This window comes from Rattus norvegicus, chromosome 11, assembly GCF_021556685.1.
Source record: "Rattus norvegicus strain SHRSP/BbbUtx chromosome 11, alternate assembly SHRSP_T2T, whole genome shotgun sequence".
Taxonomy (NCBI): domain Eukaryota; kingdom Metazoa; phylum Chordata; class Mammalia; order Rodentia; family Muridae; genus Rattus; species Rattus norvegicus.
The window spans coordinates 84,455,312-84,476,672 of record NC_141544.1 but is presented as its reverse complement, the minus strand read 5'-3'; the positions used below and the strand labels follow the sequence as shown (position 1 = coordinate 84,476,672).

Sequence of the window (21,361 nt, the reverse complement as noted above, 5' to 3'; positions counted from 1 at the left end):
TTTATATAAATATAAATATATATACAGATATATAATTTGAATTTTTTGAAACTTTACCTGTGCTGTCAACTTTCGAAAAAAGTATCCCCGTTTACTGTGTTGAGTTGGCACTGTACAGAAATTAACAGCCATATTGGTCTAGAAATGTTGAACTTAAGTTTTTTCCATTTGTACAGGGGTAACACACTGTATTAAATATGTAAGGTCTTATATACGTGGGTTTGATTACAAAAACTAATAAAGTATTCTCTAAATTAAAAAAAAATTTAAAGGTGTAAGAAGACATCATAATGAAACCCATAAAAAAAAAAAAAAGAAAAAGAAAACTTCTAAATAGGTGCGCTCAATTTCAATTTCATCCCAGTACACACAGTCGCTCCTCTCCACCTGTTCCCGTGTCGTCCCTCCCACCCCCCTAACCCCCCACACCCCCCACCCCCAGTCCAGAGTACAAAGTGCCACAGTGAAAGGAAACGGGGAAATTGCGTTTTACTTAAAGGGTTGGGCAGAGGGAGAGGCAAAGATAGGAGTTTTATATTAAAGGAACGATGAATCTGCGTGAAGTATAAAGGAAAATGTGCAGGTTATGGAAGGTTTCAATGACGGGCAATAGAGAGAGTTAAGGAGCCCGCTACAGCCCCACACCAGGAGGGAGGGTAGAGGCCTCACGTCCGGCCACCTGGGAGAGCTGCAGCCGTGATCAGCTTACTTTTCTTGTACAAACCAGTCCAGTCCCTTTCCGGCTACCATTCTGGTCCAAGCCATCTACGCCTCTACCCAAATTAGTACTACCATGGTCTCCTTGCCTTCATCTCTGTCTACCTCAGAGCAACCAGAGAGATTCTTTAAAGAGCTGAACGGGGTTGGAGAGATGGCTCAGCGCCTGAGAGCAATGGCTGCTCTTCCAGTGGATCTGAGTTCAGTTCTAACACCCCCGTGCCAGTTCACAACGGGCTGTAACCTCAGTGCCAGGAGATGCAAGGACGCCGTGCACCCATGTGGTACACAGACACACATTCAGACAAAACACCCATACATAGGATGATGATGGTGATGGTGATGATGATGATGATGGTGGTGATGATGATGATGGTGATGGTGGTGGTGGTGATGATGATGGCGGTGATGATGGTGATGATGGTGGTGATGATGATGGTGGTGATGATGGTGATGATGGTGATGGTGGTGATGATGGTGGTGGTGGTGGTGGTGGTGGTGATGATGATATAAGCTGAAGCAGGCTGATACACATTTTTTAAAGGTTCTGAATTCTATCCCCAGCACTGAAAACACAAAACAAAAACCTTCTGAGGAGGCAGCATGGCTGAGGACTTACTCCCTGATCTCTCTCCCTCCGTGCTAGTTCACCAGGGCCTCCTGAGGGTTTTAGAGTTTGCAGGCAAAGTCCTGCCTCTGCACCTGCTCATTCTAGAGAGCTGTTCCCAGGGTGGTGATGGAAGACCTTCCCTATGAGGCCTTTCCAGAGCACAGGGCTTGATTCCACAGCCCCCACCCCATGCCCCCGCCTGATTTCTCTGTCTAGTCCCTATAATCCTTTAATGGCAAGATTCTCCATCACCCTACAGGCTCTCCCAGATCAAATGTCCTTTCCGACCCCATGTTCAGGCGGGTTTCCACAATTCTACACTGATTTTTCCCCCCAAGAGCCTCCCTGAAATAAAGACATGAGATTCTGGTGTATCCTAGGCTCAGTCTGTAAAGTGCCTGCTATGCAAGCATGTCGACCTGACTTGGGGTGCCTATCTCCCATGTAAAAAGTCTGTATAAACCTATAATCCCAGGACTGGGAGGCAGAGACAGAAGGGTCCTAGAGGCTCACTGGTGATCCGGTCTAGCTGAGCTGTTAACACTCCGGTTCAGTGAGAGACCCTGTCTCAAAAAAACACCGCTGAGAGCCGTGGAGAATGATCACCCAACACTGACCTTTAAAACACACAGAGTAAAGAAAAAGACTAGAATCTCTTGCAGACAAGTGGCAAGTTGCTATGATTGTACAAGTCATGGGAACCAGGTGAAAAGTTGCCTGAAATCTACCCACAAGTGAATGGAGAAAATCTGTGACACTCAGGCCCCCCAGTCTGGGTCGTTCCACACAACATTGTTCTGAGCAAGAAAACAGCAGGCCCCACACAGGGGTTAGCTCCTAAGAGTCTGGCTATTCCTCCGGTTTTGGTCAAAGCACTTGGCATGTGTGGGTGTTATTGTATCTCCCCCCTTCGTTTATTGTCTCAAGGCAAACACCTGTGATTCCTAAATGCCTTAAGAGTGAATCAGTATCCGCCTGTTCAAACCAGCAGAGGCCACATCAAACAATAGCCCAGAAGCGAACATTAATCATTAAATAGGCATATAGATGAGTACACAAGCAAGGGAGCCATTTTCCACCTCTCCCTCTCTCCCCCTCCCTTTCTCTCTTTCTCTCCCCTTCCCTCTCCCCCTTCCCCTCCTCAAGTTAACAAAGCCTAAGTTTTACCTTTGACCTGTTCCTTAAAATAACGTCACCTTCCTAAGCATTCGAGACTTGTCGAGTTCAAGGCTCACGGGGCCGATATTCAGGTGGGAGGCCTTCCTTCCTGGAGGCCTCTGCCAGCTATGGAACAATGGCCTGAGATTTGCACGGAACACCTGACTTCTTAATATTCACCCACCAAAGGGAAATGTACCTTCTCAGCCAGGGCTGGCAGATACAAGCGGCTGAGGTAGGATTACTGCTCTGTAGCCACACCAGGGAGCAAACTGACCCACGGGGATGGGGATGTCCGGAGAACAACGGCCCTATCGAAGACAAAACCAAGTCCAGCGGATCACACTGAAAGTACACTTGTCAGTGAGCCTCTCCATCCTTTCTTCCTGTCCTATGTGCTGAATTAAAGCTTCTTGGTTAAAAAATTGGGGCTCAAGCTTGACATGGGGGTCACACGTCTATAACCCTTCCAGTTGAGGAGTAGAAGGTGGAAGGATCCAAAGTCCAAGTCCAGTTTGGACCCTACCACAACGACGACGGCGACGAAACTGGAGCTCATCCCGTGACGGACCGTGTATGGACGGCATCACCTCCCACAGGTGTCAAACACGAATCATGTCTCATTTCTCTTCGGAAGGCCTCTAGATGGCTGAATGAACAATCTAGTATAGCCAGAGGCCACAGGAACAAGAACAATCATGTGTCCCAGGTTATGCCGGTCTCGCTGACTACTACGAACAGCACTGCCTCTTGTCCCCAGTGTGCCCCAGCTGAAGCCACCCACACAGACGAGGAGCGAGCCAGAAAGGTCTTAGATGTTTATCTTTTCCACCAATCTTACTTACTTTTGTAAGTAAGTCTGGGACTTTTTGTTTCTTTGTTTGAGCGTTCTTCTGGAGTCCTGGGTACCCTGTGCCCTTGAGCTGGACAAAGTGGGAGAAGGGCACCCCATATCCTGGCGCACATTTTTTTCAGACACTCTTGGTGCCATGCATATGATTCTGCTCTGTGAGCCAGGACTCACTGCAAGGAAATCAAGGCCACACCAAGCTCTGTACCCTTTCTGCCAGCAAATAAAGGCTAGCCAAAATGTGTGGGCAGCAAGAAGCTCCTCCCTGGAAAGGAAAGCAGAGTGGATCAGTTTCAAAGCTTTCTCCTGGCCGCGGAGCTGTGATTCATTTAACCAGGTTGCAGCTTCCGTTCTGTCAAATATGGGCATGGACCAACTTATACAGTGCTTTCCCGTCTATTTCTTTGAAAATATTAACATTCCATGAATATTTTAGATGAACAAAAGTACTTTACTTTTCAGAAATACACATAAAGAAAAAATACAAGCATCCAAACATGTATATTATGTTTGCAAGTTATTTAAGTATCATATATACCAACATATATACATGCATATATTACATATATTAACATATGCCAATACATAATACATATATCTATAATGTCTATATTATATACATGTGTATATATGTTATATATATGATGAATTATACATAATATAGGTATTATATATGTTTTATATATGAATACATGTTAATATACTATATATAAATAGATAATATATCATATAGATAAATATGTTTAAATATAATATGTAGTATATTATATTTATATATTTATATAGAAATACAAATTTATATACAGTTGTATATTTTCTATACTTATATGTGTAAAATTGAGGGTCTGAATTGCTATGTCACACAGCTAGAAACCAAGTAAGTTCCAGCTTGAACTCAGGCAGTCTGGTTCCTAAGAAGCCTGCCTTGTAGATACACTGCTTTCCCATCTTCCCTGAGCATGGTCTCTGCTCAACATTCCTAATGCAAGTAATCATCAGGTCAATCAAACCTCAGCTGGAGATGGCTTGCCACTCCCAGAGGAAGGCTCCATTTAAATAGCAGGACATTGCCCCTATGACTTTACAACCCCCTTTATCACTCAGCCCCATAAAACCACAGGTGTGTTGGGCTGCTCTATAAAAACAGGTGTTTTGTGTGCTCAGTCACACTTAACCCAGTGTGTCGGAATATGATTACTATTTACTTCTGGACTGCACAGAATCTCCCATGAGGAGCTGACAGGAAAAGAGAAGCAGGAGGCCAGGAGAGGCAAGAAGTAAGGCCTCACTTCCGAGGCGTTTGCTGCCCTTGTACATGGCCTGGGTGAGGGCCCGTCGGGGTCCCCTGTCCCAGCTGCCTTCCTCATTTTCTCTGCCAGTCTTCTGAAGGATACATGGCCTTCCTACTGGCTCCTTTACCCCTTCTATCTGCTTGCGATGACAGGACCTGCCTGCTTAAACCTTACTTATTAACTTTGCACAGATATGGCAGGCTGCGATTACAGGAGAATTGTTTGGGAGTGCAGTATCTCGCTTCTTCCCACGTACCTTACCCTGGGAATTGCACATTGCCGTGTGCTGGTGTGTGTTTAATAACCATCAATAAAGATAGGCCTGGGAAAACACGGACAGACACAGATTCCTCAAGAAAGGAGTACCCAGGAGGGTGTTGGCTGCCCATAGGTGGTCGACAGGTGTGGTCAAAAGTAAACCCACCCCTATGACTAAGCAGTTAAAAGTTTGGAAAATTTGTTCGGCCTGAGGCTCCCTTGACAGCCCGGACAACTTGGTCTCCTCAAGTCGAAGTCTATTCCTACGTTTATGATCCAGATATCAGGGTGTCTACTCTGCAGGAGCTATTTCCCAAATAGCTCGTTCATTAGAGGATGAGGAGAAATGAAGAGTGGGGGTGCAGCGTGTCATAGGTAGCTTAACAGAACAGTGCTTGCCTAGGGAGCGCCCTGGTTCCGATCCTTGGCACCACAGAAAAATGATTGGGTAAATAAATAATCAAACGAACGTTCAATAAGAAACTAGAGGAAGTGGGGGAGGACATTTTTGAACTCTAAACCTGGAACGTCACCATTCCACACAGATGAATAACATTTGAACAGAGGGCAGGTATGGAAGCAACTGTCAAAAAGGTACACGACTCTGGCTCCCACATGCTAGGCGCTCAAAAAATATTTGTTGTGCAGAATTAAGCAACCAACCAGAAATGGAAAATCCTAACCTTCACTATATTGTTCAACCACAGTCAACAGTGTTCATTAGACACAAAGCAATCCAACTAGGACCCTTCCGCCAAGGGGACAGACCAGTCCAGACACCAAGTCTTTGTCTGCCCCCAACAGCAGGCCTTTGAGGGTAAATTAGGAGGGTGTGGGTCATCCGGGATAGTACTTGAACTTGAGTACTTGGTTCCTAAGCGACTGTGGGAGCCTGTTGAGATTAAGGCCCAGCTGGATATCTGTGTGAGGCACACAGTGCCTGGCAACCTCCTCCAGGAGCTAGCAACATACTTGATCAAGAGGCCTCCTGTGAGGTCAGGTCAGCCTGGCGTGCACCAGCACGTTTCCAGCGAGCTCATTTTCCATGGGCCTTCTAGGATAGCAGCCAAGATTGGCCCTGTAGCAGTTCAATCCCACAAAAGGAAGAACTCTGTTCACACTTCACATAATGTCCACATACTGAGTAACACCAAGGGGATTCAAAATAGTCTTCACCACGCCCACAGAAGTTGAGAGAGACAGGGACTAAAGTTTGGTCCTGCATCTCCCTTTGTTCTGAACCGTCCCATGTCCTCTCTGGAACCTCTTCTCCCAATGCTGACCCCAGAGCAGGATGTAGTCTCTCTGTCCCACTCCCTGTCGACATTCCCTTTCATTCCATGAGATTTGATCTATGACTAGTGCTACAGACCACACAGAGCAGACGATTAACCACTGAGAAAGGACACAAGTTCCAGAATTTCTTTCCAAATTCCCCTCAATGGGGAAGCCAGTGTCACTTTCTGAGGTCTTCCAAGGTTGACTGTAGCAGACACTTGTAACATCTTCCTGGGTTCTCTTCCTGAACTGGTCTCAGAGTTCAACATCCCAAAGGAAAACATAGTTTATACACACGCGTCATCTCTCAGCAACTTGGGAAATCATTTTTTGTCTTACCCATCCCTCCGATGAGTGTGACATTGGCTCTAAGTTCAAGCAAGGTCTCTGTGTTCTATCCCCCAAAGTCATGTGTTCTGCTCCAGAGAGAAAAACTTAGCATCTGAAGGTTCAGATTCAGGGGACAGAACTATTCTTTCTCCCAATCTTCCCTTTCCAGCAATGGTCCTCACCCTTCTAATGCTGTGACCCTTTAATACAGTTCCTTGAGTTGAGGTAACTCCTAACCAACAAATTATTTCATTGCTACCTCATAACTGCAATTTTGCTACTGTTATGAATCATCATATAAAATATGCAGGACGTCTGATACACAACCCCGAGAAAAGGGCAGGTTGACCCCTACAGGGGTCTTGATCTGCAGGTTGGAGACCATTGTTTTAGTGCATAAAGAGAGAAGGGCCATGTGGCTCCGCTTAACCTAGATGACTGGGAGGGGCCAGCCTGCCTGTTCTTGTGCCCCTACAAAAGCTTTCCTGTCTCCTGCAACTGAGAAGTCAAGATTCCTTCCCTCACAGAGAAGGGAGGGTGATAAGCAAACCTGGGCGACACACAGTACAGAAAATTCAGAGGAATGTCTGTTAAAGGAGCCATGTTTCAGAATACGGAAGGCGCTCTGTAGCAGGGACTCTTCCTCCTTGGCTGGAATACAGGGAAATGCAGACAGTGATTTGAAATGTCCTTCTCCTATAGAGACAGTAGAGCAAGCTTCTAGATTGGTAGAGCCTGAGGCTGGTCCAGGTTTTGCTACTCCTTCTCCAGAAAGGCAACCATACTTGTACAAACCATTTCTTCCCGGTCTGTTTCCTCTTTCCTCGGTGCCCTGAGTCTATGGCTTCCTATAACCTGAGATAAACCGGAGGGCGGTGCAGAGCAGAGATTGAAAATAAATGTATTCACCCATTTCACACACACACACACACACACACACACACACACACACACACACACACTACTGAGGTACTGGGAGTGGAACATAGGTCTCATATATGCTAGACAAGGCCTCCGAAGACTAAGTTGTATTCTCCTTTTTGAGACAGGATCTCTCTAAGCTACCAAGGCTGGTCTTGAACTCTTTATCTCAGGTAGGTCTTGACCTTGGAGCCTTCCAGCCTCAGAGGGATGTATAGACCTGCACCATCAGGTCCAACTTATATCATTTTTTCAGTCCTGAATTTTACTCAATTGATTTTTCTGGGCAGTTATATTTATTTCGGTTTTGAGTTTTAGAGAGACTCGTTCTGATAAGTCACCATTGGAGTGGCTTGTTTGTTTGCAGATCCTGGATTTTTAGGGCCCCAGCTTCACCCCCACATTCCTAACCTTCCCAAGGCCCTTGAGCCTGTCCTCACATGCCTCAGTCATTAACCCAGCTGGAACCTTTCATGCCCTCAGTCCTGAGGTAGCATCCCATGGTGCCTGGGAATGCCTTCCTCACCCCTAAGCCTGCAAGCTTCCCTTACAGAAGTCTGACTGTGAGGTTAGGCTATTGGCTATGAACACAGCTAGGGCCTCCCCATTCGCCTGAGCTCAGCCAAGTGGGAGAGCTGAGCAGACTGTGGGCACCCCGCCCCCACCCTGCTGAGAAGGGCCTTCTTGGCAGCCACCCTCCTTCAGAGCCCATTAGGGAAGTGCACATTCCCCTGGTCTCACTGGCTCCTGTGAGTGTTAGGGGGCGGGAGGAACATTATAGGCTGTTAGCCAATGTTGAAAGCCTCTGTTTTCCACCCCCACCCGACTTCTCCTAGCACCGTCTGGGCTTGGCCAGGAATCAAGCAGACATTTTTCTTGTTCAGAAGTGGCAACTTATTTTTATCAAAGATGGAATGAAGTCCTGCAGTTGTTTCCAGGGCCTCTGCATGGCAACCAAACTCTTGTCCCAAGCATTCCTGAACCTGCTTTCCCCAGTAGACCTCTCTCCCCTTTCTCCATCTAAACACTGGCCAGGGAGCAGCTTAAGAAGATGAAGTTGCAGAAATTAAGACTCATTATTAATATGTCCCTACTTTAAAAGGCTGGCCCTGACTGGTGACTGGAACTCTGTAAATCTGCCCTAAAACAATTTGAGGACCACAGTCAGAAGAGCCTGGGCACTGGCTATGCCTCCCCTAGCCCCCAACCCTCACTCCACCCCACCCCACCTCACCCTCGCCTCAAGCCTTACATTGCTGTACATCCTCTAGCTAATCCCTTCCCTCTCTGGAGGTTAGGGTGCCCAATGGAGGCACAGACTGCCTAAACCTTTCTGGCCACAAAATCTTTGGATCTGATGAAAGCTGTGGTCCTTCCTTGGGTAAGAAGGCAATGCGCTTGTTCATTCGGGACGTATTTATTGGATAGCTTCTAGACATAAAGGGGACATAAAGACATATAGAGGAACAAATTCGAATTCATTTTGGAAGACTGTTCTGGTTATGAGAAGTTCTCTTTGGGGGATTCTGTGATGAGCTCCAAGACTCTTATCTAAGAAGACATCATGATGACAATGACGATGACAACGACCACAATGGCTTCAGTAAAGGATACTGAGGCCATCCGAATGCCTGCCATGAGACCAGACCAGAGAAGCAGCCACACGGACAGTGATCTCCAGCTTCCTTCTTGCCCCCATGTCGCCAGGAGGCACCCACAGACAAACATGCAAGGACGCCTGGAATGTCAAATGTGTCTCTGGACACTCCCAGCTGTAAGGAGCTGGCTGCCACCCTGGAGGAAAGGCAAATGTCTCCTCTCTCCTTGGCTTTATTTTTCTCACGGTGTCTGAAAGGGCTGAGATCAGGTGATATGTGTGGGACTGCTCCCAGTACAGGTGCGGGGCAGGTAGGAGGGGAGGAGAAAAATCCGCCCCGTGTGTACTCAAAGCTCTTTCAATAGCCCTACCAGGATAACTCTTGGCAAGGCAGCAACCTAGTCTCTGGCAGGCTGCAGGGAATCCGAGTGTGAGAAAGTCAGTCATGCGGAGGAGAAAGAAAAAAAGCTTTGAGTCCTCAGGCAAAATACCACCACCCCCCCTTCCCTAGCTCTACACCAAACCCACAAAACATTCCCAAAAACCTAGGGGGAAGGGGGGAGTCTCTCCCAGGCAACAGACATTCGTTTTATGCTTTAAAAGCAAACAGGTGATAGAACAGGACAGAGAAGTCAGAGACCTCGTGGGTGATGGTTTACACTGGGAGCAGGCAATGGAGAAGCCTGTTATGATTGATTTCTGGGTATGATACAGTGTGTAAGGTTCTGCTTTATTGACACCATACTAGAGGCAAAAAGACCTCCACTCAAAAAACAACCCCACTGATTAAGGACTCAGTTTTCCTCCTGCTTTGGGAGTAGGGAAAGATAAGACTGAAAAACATTCCAAGGGGCTTTTCAAGTCTAGAAGTCTTTCTGGATATTGAGTTCACTGCCCCCATTGGAGGGCTGACAGAACCAATTTGACAACCCTTCACTGTCCAGAGTAAGAGACAAGCCTCATCTATGGGTTCGTTTGCAAAGCAACCTTGTTCTTGAATACTTAGCAGAGTCAAGACTCTGGACCTCCGTGTTTTTTTTAACCCTATGGCAAGGGAGCAGTGGGGAGGCGCAAATTTATGCAGAATGTTTGGTCACATGGGCCTTCTGTCCCTCTATCTAGAAGTGTGGATGTGAAGTCACTTGCTCATCCTAGCAGGGTAAATGTTCTAAAGTGACAAGTAAGCAGTTGTGATTAACTCTTTGACCCATGGGGCTGCTGGAGGCTCCACTAACCGAAGCTGGAGAGGGAATAGAGACAGACTAGAGAAACATTAGAAAGAGCAAGTGGTATGCCAGGTTAGGGCATGAGGGCATAGGAGCAGACGGCAGCCAAAGTCATAACACCTTGTTGCAGGAGGCACTGACTCAGAAGGGTTTAGAGGGGGAACCTAGAGAGGGTAAACCCACCCCCCCACCCCCGGAGATTCTGGGAGTGTTTTGCTGTTGTTGTTGCTTTTGAAAAAAAGATCTTTTAAAGAAGCCTAAGAAGGTTGTTGGGGGTACAGTAGAAAAGTGGGTAACCCCACAGGTATACCACTTTTTTACCCACAGGATTTCAAACATACAGGAAAGCCCCACTGTTTAAAAGGCAGCCGCCGATTTCGATAGTCACCACTTTCCCATCTGTTTAGGACATGAAAGGAGTGCTCAACCCCATTGGTCCAGGTTGCAGGGCAACAAAGAAGGCATTGTTTATATTTCTTCAAACAAGATAGGGCTCAGCCCACTCTGCAGCATATTCTCTCTCTCTCTCTCTCTCTCTCTCTCTCTCTCTCTCTCTCTCACACACACACACACACACACACACACACACAAACACACAGGGACCCCCATGGGAGCACCCCAAGGGGCAAGTCAACACTGAAGTAAGGGTTTGTCTGCAAACCGTGGGGAGGGCTGTCCTGGTAAGCAGAAGAGAGGCTTAGAAGGTAAAATGGTGCTCACCCAGGGCAAACAAGTTTCTAATTCAAGTCGGTGGAGTGTGTGGTTAGTGGCCAGGTGACGTGAACCAAGCAGGTAGCATATCAGCCCTACATGTGTTACTTAAGAGCCGTCTCTACTAGTTAGTCTGATCCCCTTAGATGGCTTGTCTCCAAGCCCTGCAGTCCACACTTTCCTCAGGACCATCTAAGGAGAACCCTGGTGTCTTTTCTCCACGATGAACCTTTTTTTATGGCTTTTCGATGTCTAAAGAGAAGGTTCAGAGTCCTTTATAAAGCAGGATGTCCAAAGGTCTTGTGTGGTGGTCTCAAATTTCTTGCTTGCCCCTTCACACACTCTGAATGCCCTATGACAGAAGACATCAGGTTCTGTGCCTTAAACAAGATGGGTCCTCCCTTCCTCTCCTGCCCCATGACTCAGCATATTTCAACCACCTCGACCATACTTTTCTGAGGTATAGAACACAGAACCTCTCCGTCAGTAACTTTAGTAGAAGCTTAACGTATGACTAATTCTCCTACATCGATTTACTTCTGTCTACTGCCTCTTTTAATGGCACTCCCAGGGGAATCTTCTGGGAAATCTATAGACGGCAGCGATACCACACAGATACCTGGCAAGGAGTTCTCTAAAAGCACAGTTATGTACCACACCTGATGAAGATGTGGCTAAAGGTACCCCTCCGGATCCAAACCCCTCGCCTCCAGCATCTAAGCCCCCAAAGAGGGAACAGAATCCCCAAGCATTGGCCGGAAAGCACGGTTCTGTGCGCCCCTGCAGAAGGTTGTAGAATACTCCGTGGGAGCTGCCACTATATCTCTCATCGTGGTAATCCCAGGGTTTAACAATGTCTGGCGTTCCACCATAAAAGAGAGGGGGGCTTGCCCAAGGTCATGCAGTCAAGGAACCACCTCATCCCGGATCAGAGCTGGAGAAATCATTCACATGATCTCAGTGGGAGGTTGGGGGAGGGGAGGAAGGGACGAGCCAGTGCGCCTTGTGTGCCAGGCCTCCCGGACGCGGGAAAGACTGGGGGCGGGGATCAAACAACGCGCTGGGATCCCGAGCTGCCCGGAGTTCAGGGCGGCGGGAAAACTGAGGGGTCTGGGGCACCCGGGTAGAGGCGAGGGGCGGACGACCGGGGCAGGCAGGCAGCCTCCGGGGCAGTGCGCGCCACCCGCGCCGCGCGGCAAATCCCCCAGGGAGGCCGCCGCCAGAGCCCTGGCGCTCCCGGCCCGGCGCCCGCCACGTGGCACCCGGCGGCGGCGGCGGCGACTCCTCCCGGCGCGCGGCCCCGGCCAGCCGGCAGCACGCAGCCGCCCGTCTCTTCCCAGCCGTCCGCCGGCGGCCTCCTGGACTCAGCGAAGGACCCGGGGAAGGGGCGGGCGACCGCGAAGACGCTGTGACCGCAAGCCGCTGAGCGGAGGCAGGAGGCTGACCCGGCCGCTTCCTAAGTGCGGTCAGGCATCTCGTGACCGCGGCGGGCGCCCGGGCCCCTCCCCCGCCGCAGTCGCCGGGGAGGTTTCGGCCTCGCTCAAATCCCCAAGCCCGGAGTCCGGGCGGGCTGGGGGTGGGAAGAAGGGGGGGGACACGAATTCCCCGATCGCCACTCCTGGGCGTGCGCTCCCCGCCCGGAAGGGCTGACCTTGGCCAGGGCGGGGGAAGGGAGGCCAGCGCGGGGGCTCAGCTTTCAGACCGCCGCCCCCACGGATTCCTGGCTCGCCCAGGCCGGAGGAGGGGGCCCCGGACACACGGACACACACACAGGCACACACTCGCACGCACACACCCCACACGCAGCGCGCGCCAATGAGCCCGGGCCAGGCGCAGGGGGCGGGGTTTTCCCAGGCTCGAGCACAGCAGCTGCTATTTACCTTCTTGGCTTCTCCCGGGGACTAGAGGCGGCCCCCGCTCCCGGCCGCCCGCCGCCGGCCTCCGCCTCCCTGCCCCCGGGGCGCGCGCACACACACTCACACACGCACGCACACACACATCCTCTGGGCCCCGGCCGCAGCCGCGGCGGCAATAAAACATCCTGGCACGTGCTCCGACTCCAGGCGCGCCCTCGCCGGCCGGCTGATGTCAAACTGCAGCTCGGCTGGTGGAGCTCTTAAAGGGCTCGCGCGCCGGGCGCCGAGGCCGCCTTGGCCGCCCGCGGGGTGAGGAGAGAGGACCAACTCCCTTGTCTCCGGTCTCTCCCCACTGCCAACTGAGAGCCTGAAGAGGTAGAGAGTGGCAGAGGAGCGAGCGCGCCCCTCCTGTGGCATTGCTATCAAAGCCCCCTTGTTCATTTTTTTCATTTGAAATTCCATTTCCTTTCTGCCCAGTAGGAAATTATTCTGATTGTTTCCTGGAGAAGCGTGAGGTCTAAAACTGCAATTCCAGGAGAGGAATGAACGGGCTGGATAGGAGACAGGCACCCAAAAGGCACCTTGCTCCTCCGAAAACCCTGCCTGTGAAGGCATTTGGGGGGAGGATAAGGGAGTATTTGGGTTTTTTTGGGGGGTGGTATTGACCCTCCGCCCCACATGAGCAGTTTTCACTCCACTAAACATACAGAGTTCGAACAGAATTCATGAAGACAGAAATTTAATCACTTAATTTTGGCCTATATCTTTTCAAAATATTTTTCAAACGAACTTATTATATAAAGTAGCTATATTGCTTGTAGGAAGAAAAACAAAAACCAAAGATGTGGCCACAAAAGAAATAGACCAGACTAAAACCAAGACGGGGGAAAAAAAATCCTCTAAAGCAAAGCCCAGAGGAGTTAGCAAAGGGTTAAAATCCTTTTGATTGACGTTGTAGCCTCCGGTGCCCTGGGCTCAGGCGCGCGCCATTGGCCGCCAGACCTTGTGCCTGGCGGCCAATGGGGGGGCGCAGTCCACGAGCGGTGCCGCGTGTCTCTTCCTCCCATTGGCTGAAAGTTACTGTGGGAAAGAAAGTTTGGGAAGTTTCACACGAGCCGTTCGCGTGCAGTCCCAGATATATATAGAGGCCGCCAGGGCCTGCGGATCACACTGGATCTGGAGCTGGTGCTGATAACAGCGGAATCCCCCGTCTACCTCTCTCCTTGGTCCTGGAATAGCGCTACCGATCACAAAGTAGCCCTAAGACATAATAAACCCTCAACTGCTCCGTAGTTTTTCTTATGAAAGCCAAGTAAAGGGGACGTAAGCAAAAAAATATTTTTTTTTGCGTGAAGGATTCCAAAAATAAAATTCTCTGGGGATTGAGAAGAAAGAAAAAAAGGAAAATGCCAGCTGATATAATGGAGAAAAATTCCTCGTCCCCGGTGGCTGCTACCCCAGCCAGTGTCAACACGACACCGGACAAACCAAAGACAGCCTCTGAGCACAGAAAGGTAAGACAGTACCTGCATCTCTCTAATGGCCCTAGAAATTAAATGGGGTGCGCGCAATGGGGTTCCTTTTACTTTTCTCTTAAAATCTCGGGGTGAAATGGCAGATCCCGTGGGAACTCAGGACCTCTTTTCCCCCCTTTGCAGTCATCAAAGCCTATCATGGAGAAGAGGCGCCGGGCAAGAATAAATGAAAGTTTGAGCCAACTGAAAACACTGATTTTGGATGCACTTAAGAAAGATGTAAGTGAGCAATGCATTTTTTTTAAATGAAATTACGAATGTAATGGCATTTCCCAGGCACAAAGAGCTAAACTCTTTGCCTGCTGTGTGTGGATCTTACCCCGCCAGCACTGCGTTCCCACAGGCGGGAGAGAGGCCGCAAGACCCTGGGATGTGGGACATGCGGATGGGGAGCTTCAGAACTCGGAGGCAGCTGACAAGGGGGGTCTCACTTTCATCCCTTGTTTCCCCTGCGCAGAGCTCCCGGCATTCCAAGCTGGAGAAGGCAGACATTCTGGAAATGACAGTGAAGCACCTCCGGAACCTGCAGCGGGCGCAGATGACCGGTGAGGACCGCGCGTGCGTCCCCTCTCTGCGGGTGTCCCTCTCGGCCCGCGCTGATTTCTTCCAGACTTCCGCCCGCGGTTGTGAGAGGCATTCAGCTACATTTTACTGCCTTGGCTCACTCCGCGTTCCCACGGTCTGGGTCTTATTTATAGCCACAACTCCCAAGTTGTTACTGCTCCGGAAATGGAGGGAGAGGTTGTAGCCGAGAAGGGTGGTGGGCAGCTTGGCTGTTGTGGAAGCCGGTGAGGGCGAAAGGACGTAGGACTGAGGCAGTTTGAGGCTGGATAGAAGGTAGGGGTCAGTGGCTTAGCACCGGTCCAACCCCTGCCGCAGGAGGGGAAGTAGGGTTTGGAAGGCGCCTTGGGTGGCATTGCCCAAGGTCAGGTCCCGCGCGGGACTAGGGATAGCAGATCTGGAGCTGAGATCGGTTTAGATGGAGGGAGTGTCCTGGCTTCTGTACCCAACCTAGGGAGAAGGAGCTGGCTGTTCTTAGCCTACCCCACCCTCCCAACCCCAGGTGGTTCCGGAGGCGCGCGGCGGGGACCTCCCAGGGCCGGAGGCTGTGGCTCCGGGGCCAGGGCTGTTCGGTGACCCGTCTTTTCTCCTTCTGGCCTGCAGCCGCTCTCAGCACAGACCCGAGCGTGTTGGGGAAGTACCGCGCCGGCTTCAGCGAGTGCATGAACGAGGTGACCCGCTTCCTGTCCACGTGTGAGGGCGTTAACACCGAGGTGCGCACTCGGCTGCTGGGCCACCTGGCCAACTGCATGACCCAGATCAACGCCATGACCTACCCCGGGCAGGCGCACCCCGCCTTGCAGGCGCCGCCGCCGCCGCCCCCGTCAGGACCTGGCGGTCCCCAGCACGCGCCATTCGCGCCGCCGCCGCCGCTTGTGCCCATCCCCGGGGGCGCGGCGCCCCCTCCCGGCAGCGCACCCTGCAAGTTGGGCAGCCAGGCTGGAGAGGCTGCCAAGGTTTTTGGCGGCTTCCAAGTGGTGCCGGCTCCTGACGGCCAATTTGCTTTCCTCATCCCCAATGGGGCCTTCGCCCACAGCGGCCCGGTCATCCCGGTCTACACCAGCAACAGCGGGACCTCGGTGGGTCCTAACGCAGTGTCGCCTTCCAGCGGCTCCTCGCTCACTGCGGACTCCATGTGGAGGCCGTGGCGGAACTGAGGGGCTCAGGCCACTGCTAATCATAAACTCCCTAGCCCACCTCTCTCTTCTGACGGACACTAAATACGAACTTGGACTTTAGGAGAGACTTTTATAAGTCGGTGGTTACTTTGTTGCTTTTTTAAATTCTAAAAAGTTACTTTTTGTAGAGAGCTGTATTAAGTGACTGACCATGCACTGCATTTGTATATATTTTATATGTTCATATTGGATTGCGCCTTTGTATTATAAAAGTTGAGATGACATTTCGTTTTTTACACGAGATTTCTTTTTTTATGTGATGCCAAAGATGTTTGAAAAATGCTCTTAAAATATCTTCCTTTGGGGAAGTTTATTTGAGAATATAATAAAAGAGTGAAGGCTTTTACGTCTTGGAACTGGTTATTTCAAAGGGGGGGGATTTAATTCATGTAGTTTGGGGATTCAGAAATCAGATACTTTTTTTAACGTTTTGAACAGGAATCATCATACCTTTCACCAACACTCAATGATCTGAAAAGGTCTAATTTATGAGAACTCATTTATGAGATGAGGTTTTCCTGATAAACTTAAAGACAAACAGTCCTTATTTTTTTTTTTCCTTCCGAAAGGGCTACACTCCCAACTTACTCCCAGGGGTAGCCACTAACCTCCCAAAGTAACAAACGCTAAGCCACACCGCAGCCCTCCAGTGTTGGGATCTTCATTAGTCTATCCTTCGGTGCGGCTAGGCAGCCCCTAGCACCCGCATCACAGTTTGAAATACCTCTCTTCACCCTCTTCAAGCAAGCTGAAAAGGTCAACAGATTCTCTCTGCCAGGGGACAACTAGTTAGACTCCCAAGTGGAGCCCGGGCCAGATGATTAACAGCAGACATATGTTTTTGATAAGTTTCTGCGCTTGACTTTAATGGAGAAAGCATGTGGGGGCTGCGCTGGCAGGCACACGGGCCGTTTTCCCCCTTTTAATACAAACAGCAAGCGACCCCTTCGCTTGGTCATGCCCCATTTCCAGGCAAGATGTGGGCTCCAGATAGAAGCAAAAGGGATGTCTCGGGTTTCAGCTCACACAACCCTCCTTAACAAGTCCTAACTCAAAGCGGACAGCTTTAAACTGTGCCAGGATCTGCAGGGAATTTCTTCCAAATCCCATCACAAAAGCTTGTCAGATTTTCTCAGATTTGGCCAGGTGTTTGACTGCATCCAGGTGTTGGGGAAATGAAAACCACGAGCCCTGCGAGACCAGACACATCAGCCGCGCTGTGGGTCTGGCCGGCGCGCCCTTCCTCCCCCACAGCCGACCAGTCCTCCGCCCAGCCCCCGCCTCTCCCGCCCGCCTCTCAACCCCCCACCCCCTTTCCCTTACAGCGGCTTCTGGGAGAAGGATGAGGCGGGAGAGATCAATCTTTGATGCTTTCCTAACAAAGATAAAGCCAACGATTTTCTGTCTTGTTTCAAAAGCCTTACCTCTCCCCCGCCTCGCTCTAGCCTTTCCCACAGGCCAGTGTGGAGTGGGGCTCTATCACAGGACTGATCTAGCAGACAGCAGCCGGTTCTTTCCAGTACCTTCAGCTTTGACCCCCGGAGAGGGAGGTTTAAAAGATAGTTTTGTTTCGTTTTTTTTTTTAAATTGGTTCCTATTTGCCTTATTTTCTGCACAAGAAAGGTTTTCAACACATCGTTCTTTGTCGTTCCATTTTCTCCTTTTCCTTGTTGTTTATACATAAACATAGTAACACTTGCTCCATCAAGACACATCCCAAATTCAAATATTAAAATCTGGTAAATCCTATCCTCTGTTTCCACCAAGAACTCTTAGCTTCTTTAGTAGAAATAATCCAGACATCAGGATCTCAAATTTTATCAAAGTAATTCCTTTTACATTTATGGGGGCGGGGGGATAAAAGGGAAATTTCAGTTTCTTCATGCATCTTTATTAATGTCACCAAAAGTGTCACGCAGCAGCAGCCGGAAGAAGCGAAGTGAGAGGAAAATAACCCATTTGTTCTTTTGAAAAGAACCCCCCCTCTCCTCTGTAATTTGGGTTTTACGTTATTAAATGAAGCCTTTTTGGTAAATTATAGTATGGAGAAAAACAACTGTCCAACTGGGGGCTTTAATATTCTTACATGCCACTGAACTCATGGCAGGAATCACCTTGGATAAGTCATTTTCCTTCCTCTAGGACAGGTCCCAGTTCATAAACAGTATAGATTTATTTCTTAGACACTGCTGCCTCCCGTATCCCGGCTATTTCTTAAATAAGTACCTGGGGGTGGGGGAAATGAAGCATCCCAGTTTATTCTGGCATCCCTGCAGGTTCTCGGGGCCTGGCCTAATTATACCGCCCCGGGGCACACCCAGCAGCCTTGCCCCTGTACCAGATCCTGCTGAGCAGATCTCTCCTGTGATAAGACAAGTCTCCAAACTTTGTCCTTGAGGCCAGGGACCTCGTGGGCCTCTCCTTGAAGATCCTTGGAGCCTCTCGGCTCTCCGGAGGTTTTCTAGCATCAATCTGGAGAGGGAAAGGTTGAGGGCCTGATTCTGGGTGAGCAACTGAGGCTCGCCCCCTCCTCAGCTCTCATCCTGCCCCCCTCCCACGCGTTTATGCAGTGGAGACCCAGAGGTTTAACTGGACCCCCTCATCGTCACGGGGAACCTGTCATTAAAGTCAATTAACTTTCCCCACACCCTTTGGCCGGTAACAACCCGCCGCTCGCTTCCTCCGGGCTTCTAAGTGCAACCAGATGGGCGGGCGAAGTGCCCCCGCCGCGCGCCCGCCGGGGTAGCTCGGGGTTCCTGGGAGGCCTCGGGGACCGCGACCGGGTAGGAGCGGCCCAGGGCGGCCACACCGGGCCGGCCCCGGCGGCCCTGCGGCCAAGGTGGCTCGCTCAGCAGGCCCGGCTGCTTTCTGGCAGGAAATGAATAGCTCCCAGATGAGCTCAGGCAACCTGAGAGGTCGTGAGAACGGCGCGACCCCCCGCCTGTGCAGCCGGCAGCCTGCCAGGCCGCGGGGAGGGCGGGCGGCGGCGGCGGGAGGCCCGGCGGGCGGCGGCGGGGGCGGCGAGGGGCGGGAGCCGCTGACACACGAGCCCGCGCCCGCTCCCGCTGACAGGCAGGCCGCCGCCCCCGCTTCCCCGCCCCGGGCCAGCGCCGCCCAGGCAGCAGGCCCCAGCCGCAGAGCCGCAGCCGCCCGGCCCGCTGGGGGTGGGGCGGCCTGCCAGTGTTTTTCCAGTTCTCCCGGTAGCTCCGGGCAGCGTTTAGAAGCCGCGGAGCTGGGCGGGGGCCAGGGTCGGGGCACCGAAGGCCTGCAGGGCCCTGCCAGGAGTCAGGCCCGCGGGACAGGAGAAGGCAGGCAGGGGCCACCTCGCCGCCCCTCACCCCCAAATGCCTTGCACCGGACCAGAATCCTGGGCACCCTAGGAAAGGGGAGCCTCGTTTCTAAGCACCTTGAGTACCTACTAAGCACCAGGCACTAGGATGACTACCCTGGTGGCGACGCAGCCCTGTTTAGCCATCGAGACAGACCCGCTTGTAACTCATCCCACCCGTGATGTATTAGGTGCCGGGACTGGAGTTTAAACAGAGGGCGCCCAGACAGATGAGTTCTTACCGAGGAAAAAAACTAGGGAAGTTTTTCCCTTCAAGCAGGGAGGAGAACTCAACACAAAGGACAGACAGGCTCTGGGTGTCCCCTAGCGTCCTGCTGTTTTCTGGCACAGGTTTGACTGGAACTGTAGACCAAAGCCACCTGCCTGGTCTACAGGGATGGCCCGGTGTCCTCATTTCTCTAATGAAACGGTTTAATTTAAAAAGGAAAAAAAAAAAAAAGTCAGCAGCAAGGTGTGGTGACAGCCCCGCGCCCCCACCCAGGCACTTGGGAGGTGCAGGAGAAGGGACAGAAGGAGCAAGGTCATTTTTAATTAAGTACTCTAGGCTAGCCTGGGCTACCTGACACTGTCTGAAAACAGCAGAACTAAGAGTGTGGATTTGGTTGGTCAGAGAAAACACGGAGATCGTTCAAATGTAGGCATAGGGTGGGGAAATCTTGGTTTTACTATCTTTTCATAAAACTGATGTTTTTACCATAGTCTTTGTACCTACAATTTAAAATACAAGTTCTGTTAGAGAATAGAAAGGGGAGAGGTACTTCCCTGCCTCTGTTCTTGTTTTACTGTGACAGAGCAATAGGGTCTGGGTCCCGTTCCCTAAATGTTTGAGCGCATGTCAAATCTGTTTCCAGTTTCTGACTATGTAGTCCTTGAAATTCTAGCTAGAGCAATAAGACAACTAAAGGGGATCAAGGAATACAAACTGGAAAGGAAGAAGTCAAAAAGTATCGATATTCACAGATGACCTAATAGTATACTTAAGTGAGCCCAAAAATTCTACCAGAGAACTAGAGCTGATAAACACCTTCAGCAAAGTGTCTGGATACAAAATTAACTTAAAAAAAAATCAATAGCCCTCCTTTACACAAATGATAGACAGAGAAGGAAATTAGGCAAGCAACACGCTTCACAACAGCCACAAATAATGTAAAATTCCTTGGTGTGACTCTAAAAAAAAAAAAAAAAAAACAAGTGCAAGACCTGTATGACAAGAACTTCAAGTCTCTGAAGAAAGAAACTGAAGATTTCAGAAGACTGAGAGCTCTCCCGTGCTCATGGGTAGGGTTAAACATAGTGGAAATGGCCATCTTACCGAAAACAATCTACAGATTCAATGCAGTCCCCATCAAAATCTCACCACAATTCTCTAACAGACCTTGAAAGAGCAATTCTGAACTTCATATGGAAAACAAAACAAAGCAAAACAAACAAACAAAAAAACCCAGGATAGCTAAAACAATCCTGTAAAATAAAGGAACTTCTAGAGGCATTGTCATCCCTGACCTCATGCTATACTCCAGAGCAAGGGTAATAAACTGCATGGTATTGGCACAGAAATAGACAGGTTGACCAATGGAGTCAACTGAAAGCCCAGAAATAAAACCATATACTTGTGGACACTTGATGTTTGACAAAGAAACCCAAACCATTCAATGGAGAAAAGAAAGCATCTTCAACGAATGGTGCTGATCTAGCTGGATGTCTACGTGTAAATGGACTTGAAGCCTCTGCAAGGGTGCTTTGTGGAAAGACCACGGTGTAACATCATCCATTATGGTTCCTAAACAACCACCGGAAGTGTATGAAGTGTATGATTCACAAGACAAGAAAGCTAACGATGGCCTTTGCCCACTGATTTTTAGCATCCTCTTGTAATTGCACCACACCCTAAGGGAGACCACAGCTTCTTCCATAGTTTCTAAATTTCATGCTAA

General features: G+C 50.1%; 1 protein-coding gene and 1 long non-coding RNA gene across 2 annotated transcripts; one reads left to right on the top strand and one right to left on the bottom strand.

Annotated features, from left to right (window-relative positions):
* Positions 1-472: 472 nt before the first annotated feature.
* On the bottom strand, positions 473-12,891 carry LOC148002653 (uncharacterized). The gene is made up of 3 exons (XR_015633538.1): positions 12,829-12,891; positions 2,495-3,600; positions 473-1,283 (listed from the first exon to the last, which is right to left on the bottom strand). It is a non-coding gene; the product is annotated as an uncharacterized LOC148002653 (long non-coding RNA).
* A 1,119-nt stretch (positions 12,892-14,010) lies between these two features.
* Hes1 (hes family bHLH transcription factor 1) lies at positions 14,011-16,424 on the top strand. Its single transcript, NM_024360.4, is given in 4 exon segments — positions 14,011-14,318; positions 14,463-14,558; positions 14,797-14,884; positions 15,504-16,424. Coding segments are annotated over 4 exon segments (846 nt in total). The 5' UTR covers positions 14,011-14,210; the 3' UTR covers positions 16,058-16,424.
* Positions 16,425-21,361: the final 4,937 nt, after the last annotated feature.